Here is an 18,166-nt window from a genome sequence, read left to right as displayed (position 1 = left end):
TGGGATTGTTTGTGTCATTTTTGAAACAAACATCTTCAGGTCATGTTGGGTGGAGAATGAAGGTGAATTACAAATTCTTTAACTCTTGGAAGCTTCCTCCCTCATCCTCCCACTGCTACACATGGAGTTAGTTGAAGCTGGGTAGTAGGGAGGGACCAGAACTCTATCATTAAGGCAGGGGTATATTTTGGTGAACTGTGGGATGAGGAAACCAGAGAGAGGGTTTTGAGGGGACCTTCCATGGCAGGACTGGGGGAAGGGAAAGAGGAGAGGAAGAGAAGGGCCCATGTGTCAGGACACCCTATCTCGGAGAGACTTTATTGGGGTTACTGCAGCCTCACACCAACAACCACTACACCTCTACGTGGCCATACAGAGCCAAAGGAGTGAGTTACACCAAGCCACAGATGCCAGCCTGACTTCCCCATGCCCGCTATCTCACCTGGAAACACAGCTGCACACACTCCCATCACTGCCCCCCTGTGCCAGGGGCGGGCAAAACGGGCCAGGAGTTCCCTGAGAGCCAGCCGACCTGCTGGGATAGAGCCAACAGATGGGGCTTCTGGGGACAGCAGACCTGTCTGGTGGAGCACTGGCGGGCGCCAACTGTGAGAGGCATGGACTGAAGCCAGCTATGAGAAGTATGGACTGTCATGCCCATGCCCTGGAGAGACACAGTAGGCGCAATCCTCTCATGTCCCTCCTCCGAAGGGAAGCAAGGTTCAGACCCGCCAGAGAAAGAATAATGAGGGACTGATGTTCTGGGTTCTGCAAGGTTCCATTTTTGTGGATAAAATACTTTCCAAATGCATGTGGCACAGCTCTTAAGATCTGAGAGCCCCACTAACCCATTCCCACAGGAATTGTTTAGACAGTGTAGGGTAAAGGAACCAAGACCTTCAGGTCCAAGATCTGTTGCACCTGGGTCCTCTGAGCAATGAGGCCACCCACAGCCACATGCTGAATGCACAATGTGAGTGTGTTTAGGCTGAGGGTCTGGGGTCCTGCTCTGCAGTTGTGGCATGAAGTCCCTGAAATAAACCTTTTAGGTATAAACCTGTCTCCTGCTTAACCCTTGAGTCATCCCTGTCAGAATACCTGCAGCCACCTGGTTTCTCTCCATTGCCACCTCCTTTGTGCCCAGAGCCAGGGACAGCAATGTGGGCAAGTTTTTCCAGGGCCTCCCCTCTCTCCTGGGCCCCACTCCCCACACCTCTTTTTCTGTAGGCTCACTCCCTGGGTCAGTCTTCCTTCTTAGGATTCCTCCTCCTTCAGTACCTCTGGCCCTTTGCTCCTCACAGGCCTTGTCCCACCTTAGAGTGCGTATCCTTTAGCCTCTCCCCAAATCCCTGCCAACATTCTCTTTCTCCCCTTGCCCTGGACCTCTTCTGAGATTCTTTGTGCCCTCTCTACTCAAGTCATTCAGTCTGTTTTCCTCTAAGCCCCAAGATCTCCCTCTCCCTCTGTTATTCTCATCTCCTCCCAGTTGGGTGCCTCCCCCTCCTCAGACATCCCTCCCCCCAGGAAGCCCCTCCATTTCTGGCCCCTCCCCACTTCTTCCTAAGCAGCAACCTCCCCTTTGCCCTCCCCCCACAGGCCATCTCTAGTTCCTTCTCCTCCCTCCTTCCTAGAGCAGGCCAGCTAAGTCCTATTCCATTTTTAGATGACTGATGATGATGCTAGCTGAACTTTATTCTCAGCCTGAATTTACAGCTGTCCCTTCCTTTCATGCCCCATCCACCAAACACACCCAGTCTCTTCAACATGATAAAGTCCTTCCACACAGCATGTCATGTCCACACACATTTGTATTTCTTAGAACAAACAACAGTTATGCTGGCCACGATGCTAAATCAATGGGACCCTTCAACTCCAACACACTGAAAAACAACATTATTTTGCATATCCACAACCTATACATTTGCCTCCACAAATGTGGCCAATTAATTCTACACTAACAGTTAGAACTTTTTCACCAAATCATAGACATAGATATGGAAATCATCATCAAACTTGATGAAGTACACAGAGGGTTTGGCTTCCACTTGGTGAATGACCATGCCGATCCGTTTGGAGCCGTCTTCTTTGGTATATTCCACATGTTTGCCTATCAGGCCATCTAGGACCCCCGGCTCCCTCTCCGCTGGAGGAGGCTCACTGTGCTCTGGCATGATACGGAGGTCTCCTTCCTTGTAGTCATCCAGAAGCTGGTACATGTACAAGACGGGGTCTTTCTCATAGGTGATGTAAAACCACGCTTTCATGATTGGGGCTTGGGCTAGCACCATCCCTCTCCATTCATCCTTAGAGCCGTGCTCGCCCTCGAACAGATGCTCCACCGCTTTGCCAATGATGGTGTTGGCAAGGTTCGCATCAGCCACTTGCGAGGATGCCACCCTGTCTGAAAGAACCTTCAGAGACACAACTCTCTCATCTCTGTGAAGTTCCAGTCCATAGACACAGTCAATGCCGTCATATTTCACCAGGTAAAGAGCGGGGTTTATAGGCACCTGGTCCAGGACGGTTCCTTTCCACTGGGTGACGGGCTCGTCGCCTTCCTTCCACCCGTGGGAGATCCTGCAGCCCACGATGTTCCTGCGGGGCTGGGACGAAGGTCGCCCCCTCTGTTTCTTTGGGCAGCTTCTTTTCTTCATGGTGTTTGCGGACCCGGTGGCCCGTCCCGCCGGTGCCCTGGCTTGCTGCCCTTCGGCTTCCCGCGCGCCGGGGGTCTTCATGCCTGCAGCCAGCGCGAGCAGGGAAGATAAGGGGAGAGGCTGTAGGGAGACAGACATTCAGCACGCCCTAAGGTGACGGTCGGCAGACAGCGACATCCCTTTGTACCCTGCGCTGCAACTACATTTCCCCCGCGAGCCTGTAGCCAGCGCTGGGAGTCCTGGCTGCGTGCCTGCAAGCGCTCTCTGGCCAGGGCGCCTTCGGGCTGCGCGAAGGGCAGCGGCGGCGGCGGTGCCGGCTGGGGTCAGGAACTCGGAACTCGGCAGCGGGGGGCAGGCTGCTTCCGAGGTCCGAGCCCCTGCCTGCACCGCCCGCCCCCGGCGTCCACTCGCAATCCCCTGCAGAGCGCCTCTCCCTCCCCAGCTCGGACCCGCGGGCGCTCGCCGTCCTGCAGCCCGAGCACCCCAGCCTCACCGCGAGTCAGCCTCCGCCCCCCAGCCCCCCTCGCCACCCCTCCATCTCCTGCAGGAGTGCACCCCGCTCTCCTTCCAAGCTGGTACCCACCAATAGCCTTGCCTGCCTGGCGTCCACCTCCGGGGAGCGGGCCTCACGTGCCCGAATCGGACACCTCGCTCCTGCCTTCGCGGGGAGCCCGCGTGGAAGGAGGATCAGCGGGCGGCGAGCCGCGAGCCTGCAGGAGCTGCTTGGAGAGGGTCGGCGCGCCCGGAGCGCGTCCAGGGGGGCGGCGGGGCGGGCGGAGAGGATGGCGGCTGCGTCTCCAGCGCTGTGCTCGAGGACCCTCAGCCTCAGGTCGGCGGCAGAGGCCCCTCTGCCACATTGGGATCCCACCAGCCGCTACCGCTGCAGCAGTCTCCTCCCCCTTTCTGTAGCGCAGCTTCCTGCCAGGAGAGTGGCCTCCCCTTCCTGCCAAACACTGGGTGCCCCCGCCCCCCATTCTTAAACCCACCACTGCCTTTGGCATGGGAGGTATTCCTTGTCTCCTGTCCCGCCCCTTTCTAAATCCAGGAGCTCCTGGGCCCCCAACTCTATCCCTGTCTTTGCATTTCAGGGGTCTTTGGCTCCTGTGGTCACCTCGACCTCCAACCTCTCAGTGTCCACGCCTCTCTGCTTTTTATCTTCCAGGAATGTGTGTTTTCTTTTTTTATTTCCCTTAGGTAGTTGTTCTCTATACATACATCTGCCTTTCTTGTCATTTGTAAGGATTTGGGATAGGAAGAGAGAAATGTGCTAATTTTGAGTCTGCCATCTTGAGCCAATCTCTACATAATGTTTCCTGAGTGGTCAATCTTGGGTTTTACTTTTTAAGGATTATTCCTGCCTTTCTTATTTTATTTTTCTCTTTTTTTTAAATTGCAAATTAATTGCTTGCGCAATGTTAACACTGCGTACATTTCAAAAATTGATAGGAAGAAAATAACCAACTGAAATTCCACTTCCCATTCCCTGGAGCTCACAGCAAAACATTATTACTCATTATTCCTTTTGCCATTTTTTTTCTAGACTCTCACAAAACCTGGATATTTTGCATATGCAAGTTCATGCTCTGTTCTTTTCCATATAGAATAAGCACTTTCTCAGGACAGTAGATATTTTTTAAAAAATATATATATTTTATTGATTTTTTTACAGAGAGGAAGAGAGAGGGATAGAGAGTTAGAAACATCGATGAGAGAGAAACATCGATCAGCTGCCTCTTGCACACCCCCTCCTGGGGATGTGCCCGCAACCAAGGTACATGCCCTTGACCGGAATCGAACCTGGGACACTTCAGTCCGCAGGCCGACGCTCTAGCCACTGAGCCAAACCGGTTTCGGCTAGATATTTTTTTAAAAAAATTATTTCTTTTACACAGTCCACAAATATTTCTTGAGCACCCGTTACATATCTGACCATTTGTCTATAAAACTCAATTTTATAGTGACCACAATTGAACTTTTCCCTCATTACTGAACATTTGGAAAATGTGTCCACAATAAATGGTAATGTGATCTACTTATCACAAAGGACAGCTTAGGAAAAAAATAACTTGATAAGAAATAGAATATGACAGTTTTATAATTCAGTAGAAAAAGATTGGTTATTCTTTAAGCAATGCTAAGATTCTTTAAATATTGGGGAAAACAGAAATAAAACCACATGCATATGGGCAAATAATTTTTGACAAAGGAGCCAAAAACACACCATGGGGGGAAAAAAGCATCTCAATAAATGATGCTGGGAAAATTGGAAAGCCACATGCAAATGAAAGAAACTAGATCACAGTTTGTCCCATGTACAAAAATTAATTCAAAATGAATCACAGACCTAATTATAAGGTCAGAAACAATAAATTACATAGGAGAAAACATAGGCACTAATCTTATGTGCCTTGTTTGTAGAGAACATTTTATTATTTTGACCCCAAAGGCAAGGGAAGTAAAGGCAAAATAAATGAATGGGACCATATCAAATTAAAAAGCTACTGCAAGGCAAAAGAAATTGACAAGGAAACAAAAAGCCCACCAACCAAATGGGAGAAGATATCTGCAAACAACAGCTCCAACAAGATGTTAATATCGCCCGAACCGGTTTGGCTCAGTGGATGGAGGGCCCAGGTTCGATTCCGGTCAAGGGCATGTACCTTGGTTGTGGGCACATCCCCAGTAGGGGGTGTGCAGGAGGCAGCTGATTGATGTTTCTCTCTCATCGATGTTTCTAACTATCTCTCTCCCTTCCTCTCTGTAAAAAAATCAATAAAATATATTTTAAAAACTTAAAAATAGAATTACCATATTATCTAGCAATTTTAAAAAAAAGATGGAAAAAAAGGAACCTTCATTCACTGCTGATGGGAATGTAAACTGGTACAGCCACTATGGAAAACACCATGGTGGTTTCTCAAAAATTTAATAGTAGACTTATCATATGACCTTTCCTGGGTATCTTCCTGAAAACCTCAAAAATATTCTCCACAAAGATATATGCACCCCTATGTTCATTGCAGCATTATTCATGGTTTCTAAGAATAGAGACAACCTTTGATAGAGGATTGGATAAAGATATGACACATCTATTCTATGGAATACTACTCAGCCATAAGAAAAGATGAAATACTGCCATTTGTGATAACATGGACGGATAATATGAGAATATTATGCTAAATGAAATAAGTCAGTCAGAGAAAGCTAAGAACCATAGATTTCACTCATATGTGGGGTATAAAACTGAAACTCATAGACACAGACAACAATATAGTGGTTACCAGAAGTAAGGAGGTGGAAGGGAGGTAAAGGGGGCCAAATACATGGTGATGGAAGATGATTTGACTTTGGGTGGTGGGCACAGAGTACAATATAGATCATGTATCATAGCAATGCACACTTGAAACCTATGTAACCCAATTGACCAGTGTTACCCCAATAAATTTTTTAAAAGGAAAAAAGTAGCCCAGCCAGCGTGGCTCAGTGGTTGAGCATCGACCTATGAACCAGGAGGTCACATTAAATTCCTGGTCAGGGCAAATGCCTGGGTTGTGGGCTTGATCCCCAGTGTGGGGCGTGCAGGAGGCAGCCGATCAATGATTCTCTCTCATGGACATTTCTATCTCTCTCCCTCACCCTTCCTCTCTGAAATCAATACAAATATATTTTTAAAAAAGCTCTCAACATTAAAAATTAATAATAATAATAAATAAGGAGAACAGTAAATATTTGGGAAAATTTTTACACTAAATTTGTCCCTAAATCAATATTTGATTTATTAAAATGTAAAATTTAGCAAAATAAAACAGAAGAATAAAACTAATGAACAAAACAAAATCCCAATAAACAATATGAACATTTCATAGTTACTTATGGTATCTGAATCAGGTGACAGGTCAGATGTTAACAGAACAGCTAAGCTTAAAACAATAAAATAATTCCTAAAAGAAAATCAATAAAAATTGATTCAACAAAGTATGAAAGAACATTAAAATATTAATGTCATTGAGCATGAGGAATGAATTTCTCATCTAGTACTGCTGCAAATGAAAATTCATACAATTTTGGGGTGGGGGGTGAAGCAATTTTCAGATATATGTTAATTCATGTGAGGGCTTATTTAGTTCTGATTAACCCTTATTCCTGGGATATCACCTTTGGAGTTCCAACCAAAAGTGAAGGGTGTTTATCAGAGCTCTTGACTCCAATTTCTGCATCCTTAGTTTCAAGGGGAATTCATAAGCTCTTCTGAGCTTCTAAGCCTTTCAGTGATCCCCTCCTGAATAGGTAAACTTCCGCAGGAGAGAAAACATCCAGCACATTTACTATTTATCTCTTGAACCTGTTCTCCTTCATATCCTGGCTGAGTAATTATTTCCTATCTTCTTGGTTTTCAGATGCCTTTGAGAAGATTTATTTTTAACTGTTTTATCCAGCTTTTATTATTTCTTTAACGAGAAAGCTGTTTTGAATTCCTTAGTCTCCTATCACTAAAATCCAAACCCCTATATCTATAATAATAAAAGTGTAATATGCAAATCGACTGAACAGCATAACGACCATCCAGACAACATTCCTGATGACCACACTATATCACGCACTGGTGCCAGACCAGCCAAGGCGGGTGCCATGCTATTGGCCCAGGGGCCTTGTCATCACCCCACGATTGCCCCACAGAGGGAGGCCCAGGCCAACCTCTACAGGGCTATGGACTAGGGGGGCTTCTTGGGGGCTTCCTCCAAAGAGGGAGGAGGCCCGTGATCGATCACCCCACAGAGGGAGGCCCAGGCCATCGGCCAGCAACCCTGTGGTGGGTGTGCGGGCTGGCCAGAGATCACCCCACAGAGGGAGGCCCAGGCCAGCCAAGCGATTGTACCCCACACCTGTCACCTGCAGAGGGAGGCGACCGGTGATGGGCAGCACTGCACAGATGGCAAGCAGTGGCAGCGGCAGGGGTGGGGCCAGCTGTCGGCAGCCAGGGGAAGGAAAGCCCAATAGGCCCTAATCACCAGCCATGCCTAGGGATCCTACCCAAGGGGTTCCAGATTGTGAGAGAGTGCAGGCCAGGCTAAGGGACACCCCTCCCCCTGTGCATGAATTTCATGCACTGAGCCTCTAGTTTTATTATAAAATATATGTATTCAACTCTTTGTAATAGCTCTAAACTGGAAACCACCTAAATTTTTGTCAACAGTAGAATGGGTATTTTGTAGTATATGCATATAATGGCATATCATATAGAAGCAAGAATGAGAAAATTACAAGTACATGCAACAACATGAGTGACTCTCACAAATATACTTTTAAAAAAGAAGACAACAAACAGGCACACATTTTTGTCTTTCCAATTTATTTAAAGTTCAAAAATAAACTAATCTATTGGCTGAACATTTAAAATAGCAGTTATTTTTGCAAGAGAATTTTCCAAATAGATAGTAATAATTCGCATTCTGTCAGCAATTGATGAAAGCACACCTTTTTTGTAGAGACATTTTTAAGTGGTGTATATGGCAAGAAGGCTTCATATAGAGTAGCAAAATGTGTTGAATTGTGACATTATTTGGCATTGCAGCCTAGCATCTAATTACACTTCTGGTAATTGCGTCCCCCTTTCCCTTTCGTGAACAACCTAAGTCTAACCTTGCAGAGCACCGAAATACTATTAGAATGATTATTTTAGGACTAGGCACCCAAACTAATCAGAGCCAAATAAGTATGATGATATTTTGCACAAGCTCCTGGATATAAGATAGATGATCTTTTTCACTGGATGTGAGTGAACCTGAGAAGATGTGAGAATCAGACTGCTCTGTACACCTTACCATCATCTGGAGACTGAGGAAGAAAGCAGCATTGAGAAGACATCAAAGTCACGCTAAGAAAAAGAGGGAGACTGTTATACTAGTGACATGTTTTGTACCTGTAGGTGGTCAGGGCCATTGACTTCCCAATATATATCCTCTCCAAAAGGTTACTCTAAGTTAATCATGGCAATACCATGCCCCCTGTAAGTGATTGGTTTAGTATTTGTCATAGGATATGATCTGAACAATGAAACATAACAATTTATTGGCTGGGGGACTTCTGACCAAAAAAAAAAAAAAAATTTTTTTTTACTCTTCAAAGAGACAGGAAATTATGTTTTCTTTTCTTTTTTATGATAATGCTATGCGTGCATATGACCCTTGGCATCTCTATAACCAGCCTGTGGGCAAAACCAGCACAAGGAAGATAGCAGAGGAGGGAACAGGAATAGTATGAGCCTTTTGATTATTTCATTTAGCTGCTGATCATATCATCCCTAGAGTCTTCCTTTTGATTTCAATTTATGAGATGTGAAATTTCGTTACAGTTAAGGCAACTTGAGTTTGGGTTTTCTATTACTTGTTAATGCAATCTAAAATGGCAAAGTGTCTGTTTAGTAAATGTATGTGTATCTGTGCTTAATACATAAGATTACATATATAAAAATAGGAGGTTTTATGTAGGGTTAGGAATAAGTAAATTTGAAGATAGAGATGAAATTAAAAATTGGGAAAACATTAACATCTAACTTAACTATTTGTTGAGTGACTTAATGGAATTTAATTACATCAATTCTAATGCATACAATGTATATATGCAAATTAGCAATTTATATACTATCAGATAATCAAATTTTCAAAAATAATCCAAAATCTGTATTTCCAGAAAAGCAAAACATTTGAAATAATTGATTTTTTTAAAAGTTGTTTTTAGTGAACTTGACTTTTAACTTTTGTTTTGTTAGGAGAAAAGTTTTAACTAGCTGCTAGATATTCATTCATAAATCATTGACATTTTGTCTTTTCACCCCTTGACATAGTAACTGATGGGTTGAATAATTAAATATATATCATTTTCACTTTAATTTTCAAAGCCCAAGTCACACACAAGGGTCTGGGAGACAAACTATAAATGCGATCAATGCCAGCCAATAGGTACACACAAGCCACTTCCCATGATATGACTTCAGGAATGAGCAATGGCTTGTACATCCTCCAATCACAGCCATCTATTTGCTATGATTTTGTAGCACTAATCTTGCATTCATTTTGTTTATCTTCCATGAACTCAGTGTCACTGTTGTTCTTGTGATTATCCATGAAAACCTAAAGAGAGCAATTAAATTCTGAGGAATAAGATTTTATCAGATATAGTTGAGCTTTGGAGGGCCACAAACCATTGTAATAGCTAAGTGTTTTTTTTTTACCTCCCACACAAGGATCAATTTTCTCCCCCTTGTGGGCAATATCATGCTAGTTGAGAGTACATGATCTAGGGCTTGCAGAGTAAAGCAAGAAGATTGGATGTTATATCAACTGTAATAGAATCGCTTTGTGGGGTTTTAAGTAGGAGGGTAATATAATCTTATTTATATTTTTAAAAGAGTGCTACTACTATTATGTGGAGAATTGAAAGGGCAAAGAGAGCTTAATTCCCAATACCCAATGTAATCATACTTAAGACCTTATTTTATTTTCTAAGTCTTTTAGTTTTTGAGAAAACACCCTTCTCTCTCCATGCTATGAAAGCATTAGGTCATGTGCTCACTGCTTTTATTTTCAGTTCTCTAGGGATTTTACTCATAATCTTTAAAGCTCAGCCATACATTAAAAGGAGATCTGCCTGACTGGTTTGGCTCAGTGGATAGAGCGTCAGCCTGCGGACTGAGGAGTCCCAGGTTCGATTCCGGTCAAGGGCATGTACCTTGGTTGCAGGCACATCCCCAGCGGGCTCTCTATCCCTCTCCCTTCCTCTCTGTAAAAAATAAATAAAATATATTAAAAAATAAATAAAAAGGAGATCTGTGATATTTTATCTGAGATTTTAACGTGATTTTAGTGAAAGAGTGTTCCTCTATGCACATTTTAGTCTTTTCTGGGCCAGTGGGTTAATTAGCCACTTCTGCGGTTAACCAGTGGTATAGTTCTCTCCCTACATGATGGAGACAAGATTATAGGGCAGTCAGAGGAGTCTTGCTCACACTTGGTGAGGGCCCTCCTTCAATATCTGCTGTTGCTTCTTCAATGAGTGAGCTAGGAAGTTCATGGTTTATCTCAGCAGTCTCTTGAAGTGATTTTCAAAAGCCACGCTGAAAATATTAATCCCTTAAACTATAACCCATTGCAAATTATGCTCAGGTATGTTGAACAGATATTAACTGCACAAAATTAAAAAGTGGTGGGTGAAATGGGTGAAGGGAGTCAAAATGTACAAACTTCCAGTTATAAGATAAATAAGTCAGGGGATATAATGTACAACATGGTGACTATAGTTAGTAATACTGCAATACATATTTGAAAGTTTCTAAAAGAGTAGATCTTTAAAGTTCTCATCACAAGGAAAAATATGGACCTATGTATGGTGATGGATTTTAACTAGACTTATTATGGGAATTATTTCACAATATATAAAAGTCATTATGTTGTACACATGAAACGAATATAATGTTGTACGTCCATTTATGTACCTTAATAAAAATTATTTTAAAAAGAGATTTCACTTTGTTTCTCTTACCAAGTACTATGTGCAGTGGTTGTCAAGTAGGACCCTCATTCCCTTGCCTTCATTCTTACCAATTATTTAATTGGTTTGAGAAGGAGTTAAATATGTGCGACACCTTCTGAGTTGTCTCTTGAATTTATCTCTCTTAAGCAGAAGGTGCAATCTAATTTATTCTCAAACAGAGAGTAGGACTTGGGGGCCAGGGACATTTGTTCCTGTCTGGGAGACCTGCAGTTATCTAGCTCTGCCTGTGACTGTGTGAAGTGTGAGGAAGTCCCTGGGGTTTCATAGCAAAGGATGTCCTCCCAATCCGGCTTTTCTGAATACAAAGGAGATATTTGGAACTCCATTTTTGTGATTATTATGCCTGTCTCTCAGATGGTTACAAAACTTGCAAAGAGAAAGGGGGCTTTATTTATTCGTCCTCTGAAACCTCAATTGAACTTGATGTTGAGCTGGGGCACAATTTCAATCTGGAAGAGAAGGTATATCCATTGCAAGTATGGCAAGACCTAGCGCCGCTTCTCTACGGAAAAACCAATAAACAAATAACCAAAACAAAAAACAGGAAAATGGTTACTATCTCCAAGAAAGGAAAGGAAATTTTTGGCATTCCAAAGTTGCCCTTTGCAATTGTCTCCGATAATGACCTTGAGGAAAGAGTTTGGAGACTCTGACCATATTCCTTTAACAGTAACGCACGCACAAACCAAGACTGATTGACTGTGTAATCCCACCATTAATAACTAATCATTAATCTCATACGCACTTCATTTTAACTCAATTATACTTAGAAAGGACAATATGACTTGACCCTGGGAATGGAAAATAGGTTGTGATCTGGAAAATGCATATTGAAAAAGTCCACATGAGTATAGGCATCTGTCCTTTGCCCAGACACAGTGTAAGTTCACGGCCTGTCTGAATTCTGCCTCCTTTGAACGCCCAATAATTTTAAATTCTGTACTAACTGTTTTAATCCATGATAGGTACTGTTTGGGGTACCTGCTCCCTATTGAAATGATAGCACCCTTTAATTCTGACCTGGTTTGAATAGAAAGATAGGGAACATTCCAAGGGGGTGAACATTACAGTAACAATTTACACAGTTGGGGGTTTTTTTGGTCAGTTTTTCACACTCTGGTAGGTCACTTCATCAGCATTATATACCCAAACAAAAGCAATAATTCAGCTTTTATCTGGGGGAGGTTGTGTGGTTCAAGGATATCAGAAAATGTACAGTTGTCATTGACATCCGCTGTATTTCTCTTCCACCAGATATCTTGTCTAAGGTCAAATTATGGAGCTATGCTTCAAAATACAGCCAGAATCCAGGCAATTCTTATCACACCCACTGTCACCAGACTGGTTTAAACCACTGTTATCTGTTACCTAGAATATTGGATAATCCCAAATTGACCTCCCTTTTTCCATCCTTTTACACCTCACACAGGCTACTTTCCAGAGTGAACCTGATAAAATATGAGACAAATCACATCATACCTCTGCTAAAAAGAATCAAATAGCTCCCCATCACACTCAGGGTAAGAACCAAATTCATTCTAGCACGTCCAAGGCTCTAAGCTATCTGCTTCCCAGATCCCCATCACTTGTTTTCACTTTTGGTTCTGTTTAATTGGCATTTATCTGAACTCACTTCTTGACATTCACTACTTCAGTCACTCCAGCTCCAGCCATGCTGGTATCCTCAGTGTCTCTAGAACATGGGAGACCACATGTGTCTTGGTAGCTCAGCACTTGCTATCCTGTACTTAGAATTCTCCTTCCCCAGACATGCACAGGGCCAGTCATCTCACTGCCTTCAGGTCTTCACTCAAAAGCCACGTTCTCAGCGAGGCTCTCCCTGGCCTTCCTATCTAATCAATGTCAGACTCCTGACTGGAATTTTCATTACCCATTCCCTCCTTATTTTCCTCAACATTTACCACTTTGAAAATACTTTCGATTTATTTATTGTATCTTGGCTAATGTCTGGCACGTTAAAATGAAAGTTCCATGAGGGTAAGATTATTTTATTTGTTTTTTTTTTAATACCTCATCATAAGTGCCTGTGCCTAGAAGTCAGCCTGGTGTAGTAGAGAGCTACCTGTAGTTACCATTGGTGCGGTGAAGCTAAAACAAACAAAAAATGGGGTCAAACTAAGGCAAAAGGGAGCTAGTCAGTTTTCCCTGGGTCTTGCCTCAAAGCTACATGCACTAATGCCTCCAGGGGACAACTGGGCATTTTTATTCATTAGAGTGAAGCAGGCTTGCTGGGGGCTTGGCCAACTTGAGAGCATCTGAATCTATAATGGTTTGAGCCCTTCCTCAGACTCAGCAGCTGTATCCTTGTTGGAATGTGGACCATAATCCTCAGTTTACTGATTTTTCTTTTAGGTGAGCCAGAAATAAGAATTTTTAAAATATGAAACCTCCCAAATGTCCAGGTAGTTAGTTAAACATAGAAAACAAAAACAGGAAGATCAAAATGAAAAATTACTGCCCACTGAAATTGGCTCATGGGTATCCTACAGGTGATTGTAGGACTAAATTGTGTGATATATGAAAGAAAATTAAGCCCCGCTATGGCGAGGTGGGATTGTTTGTGTCATTCTTGAAGGAAACGGTTCAAGTCATGTTGGGTGTAGAATGAATAGGTATTACTACTTTTTCAACTCTTGACACTCCCTACCTTCCCCTCTCCCTACTTGTCAGGGAGTTAGCGGGAGTTGGGCAAAGGGTTGTATCCTTTAGCCTCTTCCTTTCAGGACGAGGATATATTTTGGTGAAGGGTGGAGTGAGTGAACCAGAGAGAGGGTTTTGAGGGGAACATCAATAGCAGGACTAGGGAAAGGGAAGGAGGAGAGGAAGAGAAGGGCCCATGTGTCAGGACACCCTATCTCGGAGGGACTTTATTGGGGTTACTGCAGCCTCACACCAACAACCACTACACCTCTATGTGGCCATACAGAGCCAAAGGAGTGAGTTACACCAAGCCACAGATCCCAGCCTGACTTCCCCATGCCCGCTATCTCACCTGGAAACACAGCTGCACACACTCCCATCACTGCCCCCCTGTGCCAGGGGCGGGCAAAACGGGCCAGGAGTTCCCTGAGAGCCAGCCGACCTGCTGGGATAGAGCCAACAGATGGGGCTTCTGGGGACAGCAGACCTGTCTGGTGGAGCACTGGCGGGCGCCAACTGTGAGAGGCGTGGACTGAAGCCAGCTATGAGAAGTATGGACTGTCATGCCCATGCCCTGGAGAGACACAGTAGGCGCAATCCTCTCATGTCCGTCCTCCGAAGGGAAGCAAGGTTCAGACCCGCCAGAGAAAAAACAATGAGGGGACTGATGTGCTGGATTCTGCAAGGTTCCATTTTTGTGGATAAAATACTTTCCAATTGCAACATGGCACAGCTCTTAAGATCTGAGAGCCCCACTGACCCACTCCCACAGGAATTGTTTAGACAGTGTAGGGTAAAGGAACCAAGACCTTCAGGTCCAAGATCTGTTGCACCTGGGTCCTCTGAGCAATGAGGCCACCCACAGCCACATGCTGAATGCACAATGTGAGTGTGTTTAGGCTGAGGGTCCGGGGTCCTGCTTTGCAGTTGTGGCATGAAGTCCCTGAAATAAACCTTTTAGGTATAAACCTGTCTCCTTGCTTAACCCTTGAGTCATCCCTGTCAGAATACCTGCAGCCACCTGGTTTCTCTCCATTGCCACCTCCTTTGTGCCCAGAGCCAGGGACAGCAATGTGGGCAAGTTTTTCCTGGGCCTCCCCTCTCCCTGGGCCCCACTCCCCACACCTCTTTTTCTGTAGGCTCACTCCCTGGGTCAGTCTTCCTTCTTAGGATTCCTCCTCCTTCAGTACCTCTGGCCCTTTGCTCCTCACAGGCCTTGTCCCACCTTAGAGTGCGTATCCTTTAGCCTCTCCCCAAATCCCTGCCAACATTCTCTTTCTCCCCTTGCCCTGGACCTCTTCTGAGATTCTTTGTGCCCTCTCTACTCAAGTCATTCAGTCTGTTTTCCTCTAAGCCCCAAGATCTCCCTCTCCCTCTGTTATTCTCATCTCCTCCCAGTTGGGTGCCTCCCCCTCCTCAGACATCCCTCCCCCCAGGAAGCCCCTCCATTTCTGGCCCCTCCCCACTTCTTCCTAAGCAGCAACCTCCCCTTTGCCCTCCCCCCACAGGCCATCTCTAGTTCCTTCTCCTCCCTCCTTCCTAGAGCAGGCCAGCTAAGTCCTATTCCATTTTTAGATGACTGATGATGATGCTAGCTGAACTTTATTCTCAGCCTGAATTTACAGCTGTCCCTTCCTTTCATGCCCCATCCACCAAACACACCCAGTCTCTTCAACATGATAAAGTCCTTCCACACAGCATGTCATGTCCACACACATTTGTATTTTTTCAGAACAAACAACAGTTATGCTGGCCACGATGCTAAATCAACGGGACCCTTCAACTCCAACACACTGAAAAACAACATTATTTTGCATATCCACAACCTATACATTTGCCTCCACAAATGTGGCCAATTAATTCTACACTAACAGTTAGAACTTTTTCACCAAATCATAGACATAGATATGGAAATCATCATCAAACTTGATGAAGTACACAGAGGGTTTAGCTTCCACTTGGTGAATGACCATGCCGATCCGTTTGGAGCCGTCTTCTTTGGTATATTCCACATGTTTGCCTATCAGGCCATCTAGGACCCCCGGCTCCCTCTCCGCTGGAGGAGGCTCGCTGTGCTCTGGCATGATACGGAGGTCTCCTTCCTTGTAGTCATCCAGAAGCTGGTACATGTACAAGACGGGGTCTTTCTCATAGGTGATGTAAAACCACGCTTTCATGATTGGGGCTTGGGCTAGCACCATCCCTCTCCATTCATCCTTAGAGCCGTGCTCGCCCTCGAACAGATGCTCCACCGCTTTGCCAATGATGGTGTTGGCAAGGTTCGCATCAGCCACTTGCGAGGATGCCACCCTGTCTGAAAGAACCTTAAGAGACACAACTCTCTCATCTCTGTGAAGTTCCAGTCCATAGACACAGTCAATGCCGTCATATTTCACCAGGTAAAGAGCGGGGTTTATAGGCACCTGGTCCAGGACGGTTCCTTTCCACTGGGTGACGGGCTCGTCGCCTTCCTTCCACCCGTGGGAGATCCTGCAGCCCACGATGTTCCTGCGGGGCTGGGACGAAGGTCGCCCCCTCTGTTTCTTTGGGCAGCTTCTTTTCTTCATGGTGTTTGCGGGCCCGGTGGCCCGTCCCGCCGGTGCCCTGGCTTGCTGCCCTTCGGCTTCCCGCGCGCCGGGGGTCTTCATGCCTGCAGCCAGCGCGAGCAGGGAAGATAAGGGGAGAGGATGTAGGGAGACAGACATTCAGCATGCCCTAAGGTGACGGTCGGCAGACAGCGACATCCCTTTGTACCCTGCGCTGCAACTACATTTCCCCCGCGAGCCTGTAGCCAGCGCTGGGAGTCCTGGCTGCGTGCCTGCAAGCGCTCTCTGGCCAGGGCGCCTTCGGGCTGCGCGAAGAGCAGCGGCGGCGGCGGCGGCGGCGGTGCCGGCTGGGGTCAGGAACTCGGAACTCGGCAGCGGGGGGCAGGCTGCTTCCGAGGTCCGAGCCCCTGCCTGCACCGCCCGCCCCCGGCGTCCACTCGCAATCCCCTGCAGAGCGCCTCTCCCTCCCCAGCTCTGACCCGCGGGCGCTCGCCGTCCTGCAGCCCGAGCACCCCAGCCTCACCGCGAGTCAGCCTCCGCCCCCCCTGCCCCCCTCGCCCCCCCTCCATCTCCTGCAGGAGTGCGCCCCGCTCTCCTTCCAAGCTGGTACCCACCAATAGCCTTGCCTGCCTGGCGTCCACCTCCGGGGAGCGGGCCTCACGTGCCCGAATCGGACACCTCGCTCCTGCCTTCGCGGGGAGCCCGCGTGGAAGGAGGATTAGCGGGCGGCGAGCCGCGAGCCTGCAGGAGCTGCTTGGAGAGGGTCGGCGCGCCCGGAGCGCGTCCAGGGGGGCGGCGGGGCGGGCGGAGAGGATGGCGGCTGCGTCTCCAGCGCTGTGCTCGCGGACCCTCAGCCTCAGGTCGGCGGCAGAGGTCCCTCTGCCACATTGGGATCCCACCAGCCGCTACCGCTGCAGCAGTCTCCTCCCCCTTTCCGCATGAGAATATCCTCTTAGTTTCTGGTCAGTAAAGAGGCCTCCCTGCCCTGCTATTCACTGCACAGGCAGCCTTTCCTGCCTAGGAAAAGAGCCTAGACTTCTCCCCAGTTCCAGAATTCGTACCTGTGTGACCTGTTGGCGCTCCTTTCTTCTCTCCCTCCCCACCTCCACCCTCCCTGGCTCTCTAGCTCCACCCCTCAATTCCCTGCTAGAGTGGTTTTCCATTCTTAACACATTCCTCACATTTTTGCATGCACACATATTCACACAGAAATACCTTACCTTACTGGAAACTTAGATGGCTACAGAAATCCTTTATATGCATGCACAAATATATGTACGTGCATACATATGTACATTTCCTCCAGATATTTGCAGATATGCGTATTAGCAAACGCATAATCCCAATTATATACCTCTACCCAATCACAACACAGAGACATAATTCTTTGTATACACATACACAGAAATCCCCATAATAAGAGTTTCCTGAAAGCAAGGGTAGGCTTCTTTTAGATTTGGAGACCTACTTTTAGAAGGAAAAGGGCTTAAGCTTAGAGAGTTATTCTTGAATGTAATTGCAACGTATAACAAACCATATCTAGTTTTGCAAAAAGTGGCATCCATTTTGAATCTTTTTAATATCCTTTTTGGTTATTTATAATTTGTTGTCCATAGGACCCCATAATCCTGTAAAACAAGCATGTCAGACTCAAAGGCTAACACGGGCCAAACAAACAAGGTTGAAGTGTATGTGGGCCGCAAAAAAACAAAAGCTTCCATTTTCATAGAAACGTAGGTTTATTTCGAGAGAGAC

The 18,166-nt window shown here is 45.7% G+C and overlaps 2 protein-coding genes across 3 annotated transcripts; both read right to left on the bottom strand.

The window, feature by feature from the left end:
• Nucleotides 1–1,602: 1,602 nt before the first annotated feature.
• Nucleotides 1,603–3,543, bottom strand: LOC307095709 (spindlin-2B). Of its 2 annotated transcripts, none has more exons than XM_079765179.1 (2): nucleotides 3,238–3,543; nucleotides 1,603–2,774 (listed from the first exon to the last, which is right to left on the bottom strand). In XM_079765179.1, the coding sequence occupies exon 2, from the start codon at nucleotides 2,733–2,735 to the stop codon at nucleotides 1,962–1,964; it is 774 nt and encodes a 257-aa protein (XP_079621305.1). In that variant the 5' UTR covers nucleotides 2,736–2,774; nucleotides 3,238–3,543; the 3' UTR covers nucleotides 1,603–1,961. The 2 variants fall into 2 exon arrangements, with proteins under 2 accessions (XP_079621305.1, XP_079621306.1); XM_079765180.1 differs by having other exon boundaries at nucleotides 1,603–2,737.
• Nucleotides 3,544–15,386: 11,843 nt separating this feature from the next.
• Nucleotides 15,387–17,492, bottom strand: LOC307095972 (spindlin-2B-like). The gene is made up of 2 exons (XM_079765607.1): nucleotides 17,026–17,492; nucleotides 15,387–16,515 (listed from the first exon to the last, which is right to left on the bottom strand). The coding sequence occupies exon 2, from the start codon at nucleotides 16,511–16,513 to the stop codon at nucleotides 15,740–15,742; it is 774 nt and encodes a 257-aa protein (XP_079621733.1). The 5' UTR covers nucleotides 16,514–16,515; nucleotides 17,026–17,492; the 3' UTR covers nucleotides 15,387–15,739.
• Between the last annotated feature and the right edge of the window lie 674 nt (nucleotides 17,493–18,166).

Source organism: Cnephaeus nilssonii, assembly GCF_951640355.1.
Source record: "Cnephaeus nilssonii genome assembly, chromosome: X".
In the NCBI taxonomy this organism is placed as follows: Eukaryota; Metazoa; Chordata; class Mammalia; order Chiroptera; family Vespertilionidae; genus Cnephaeus; species Cnephaeus nilssonii.
The sequence above is the reverse complement of the archived record's forward strand: the minus strand, read 5'-3'. Positions and strand labels throughout refer to the sequence as shown.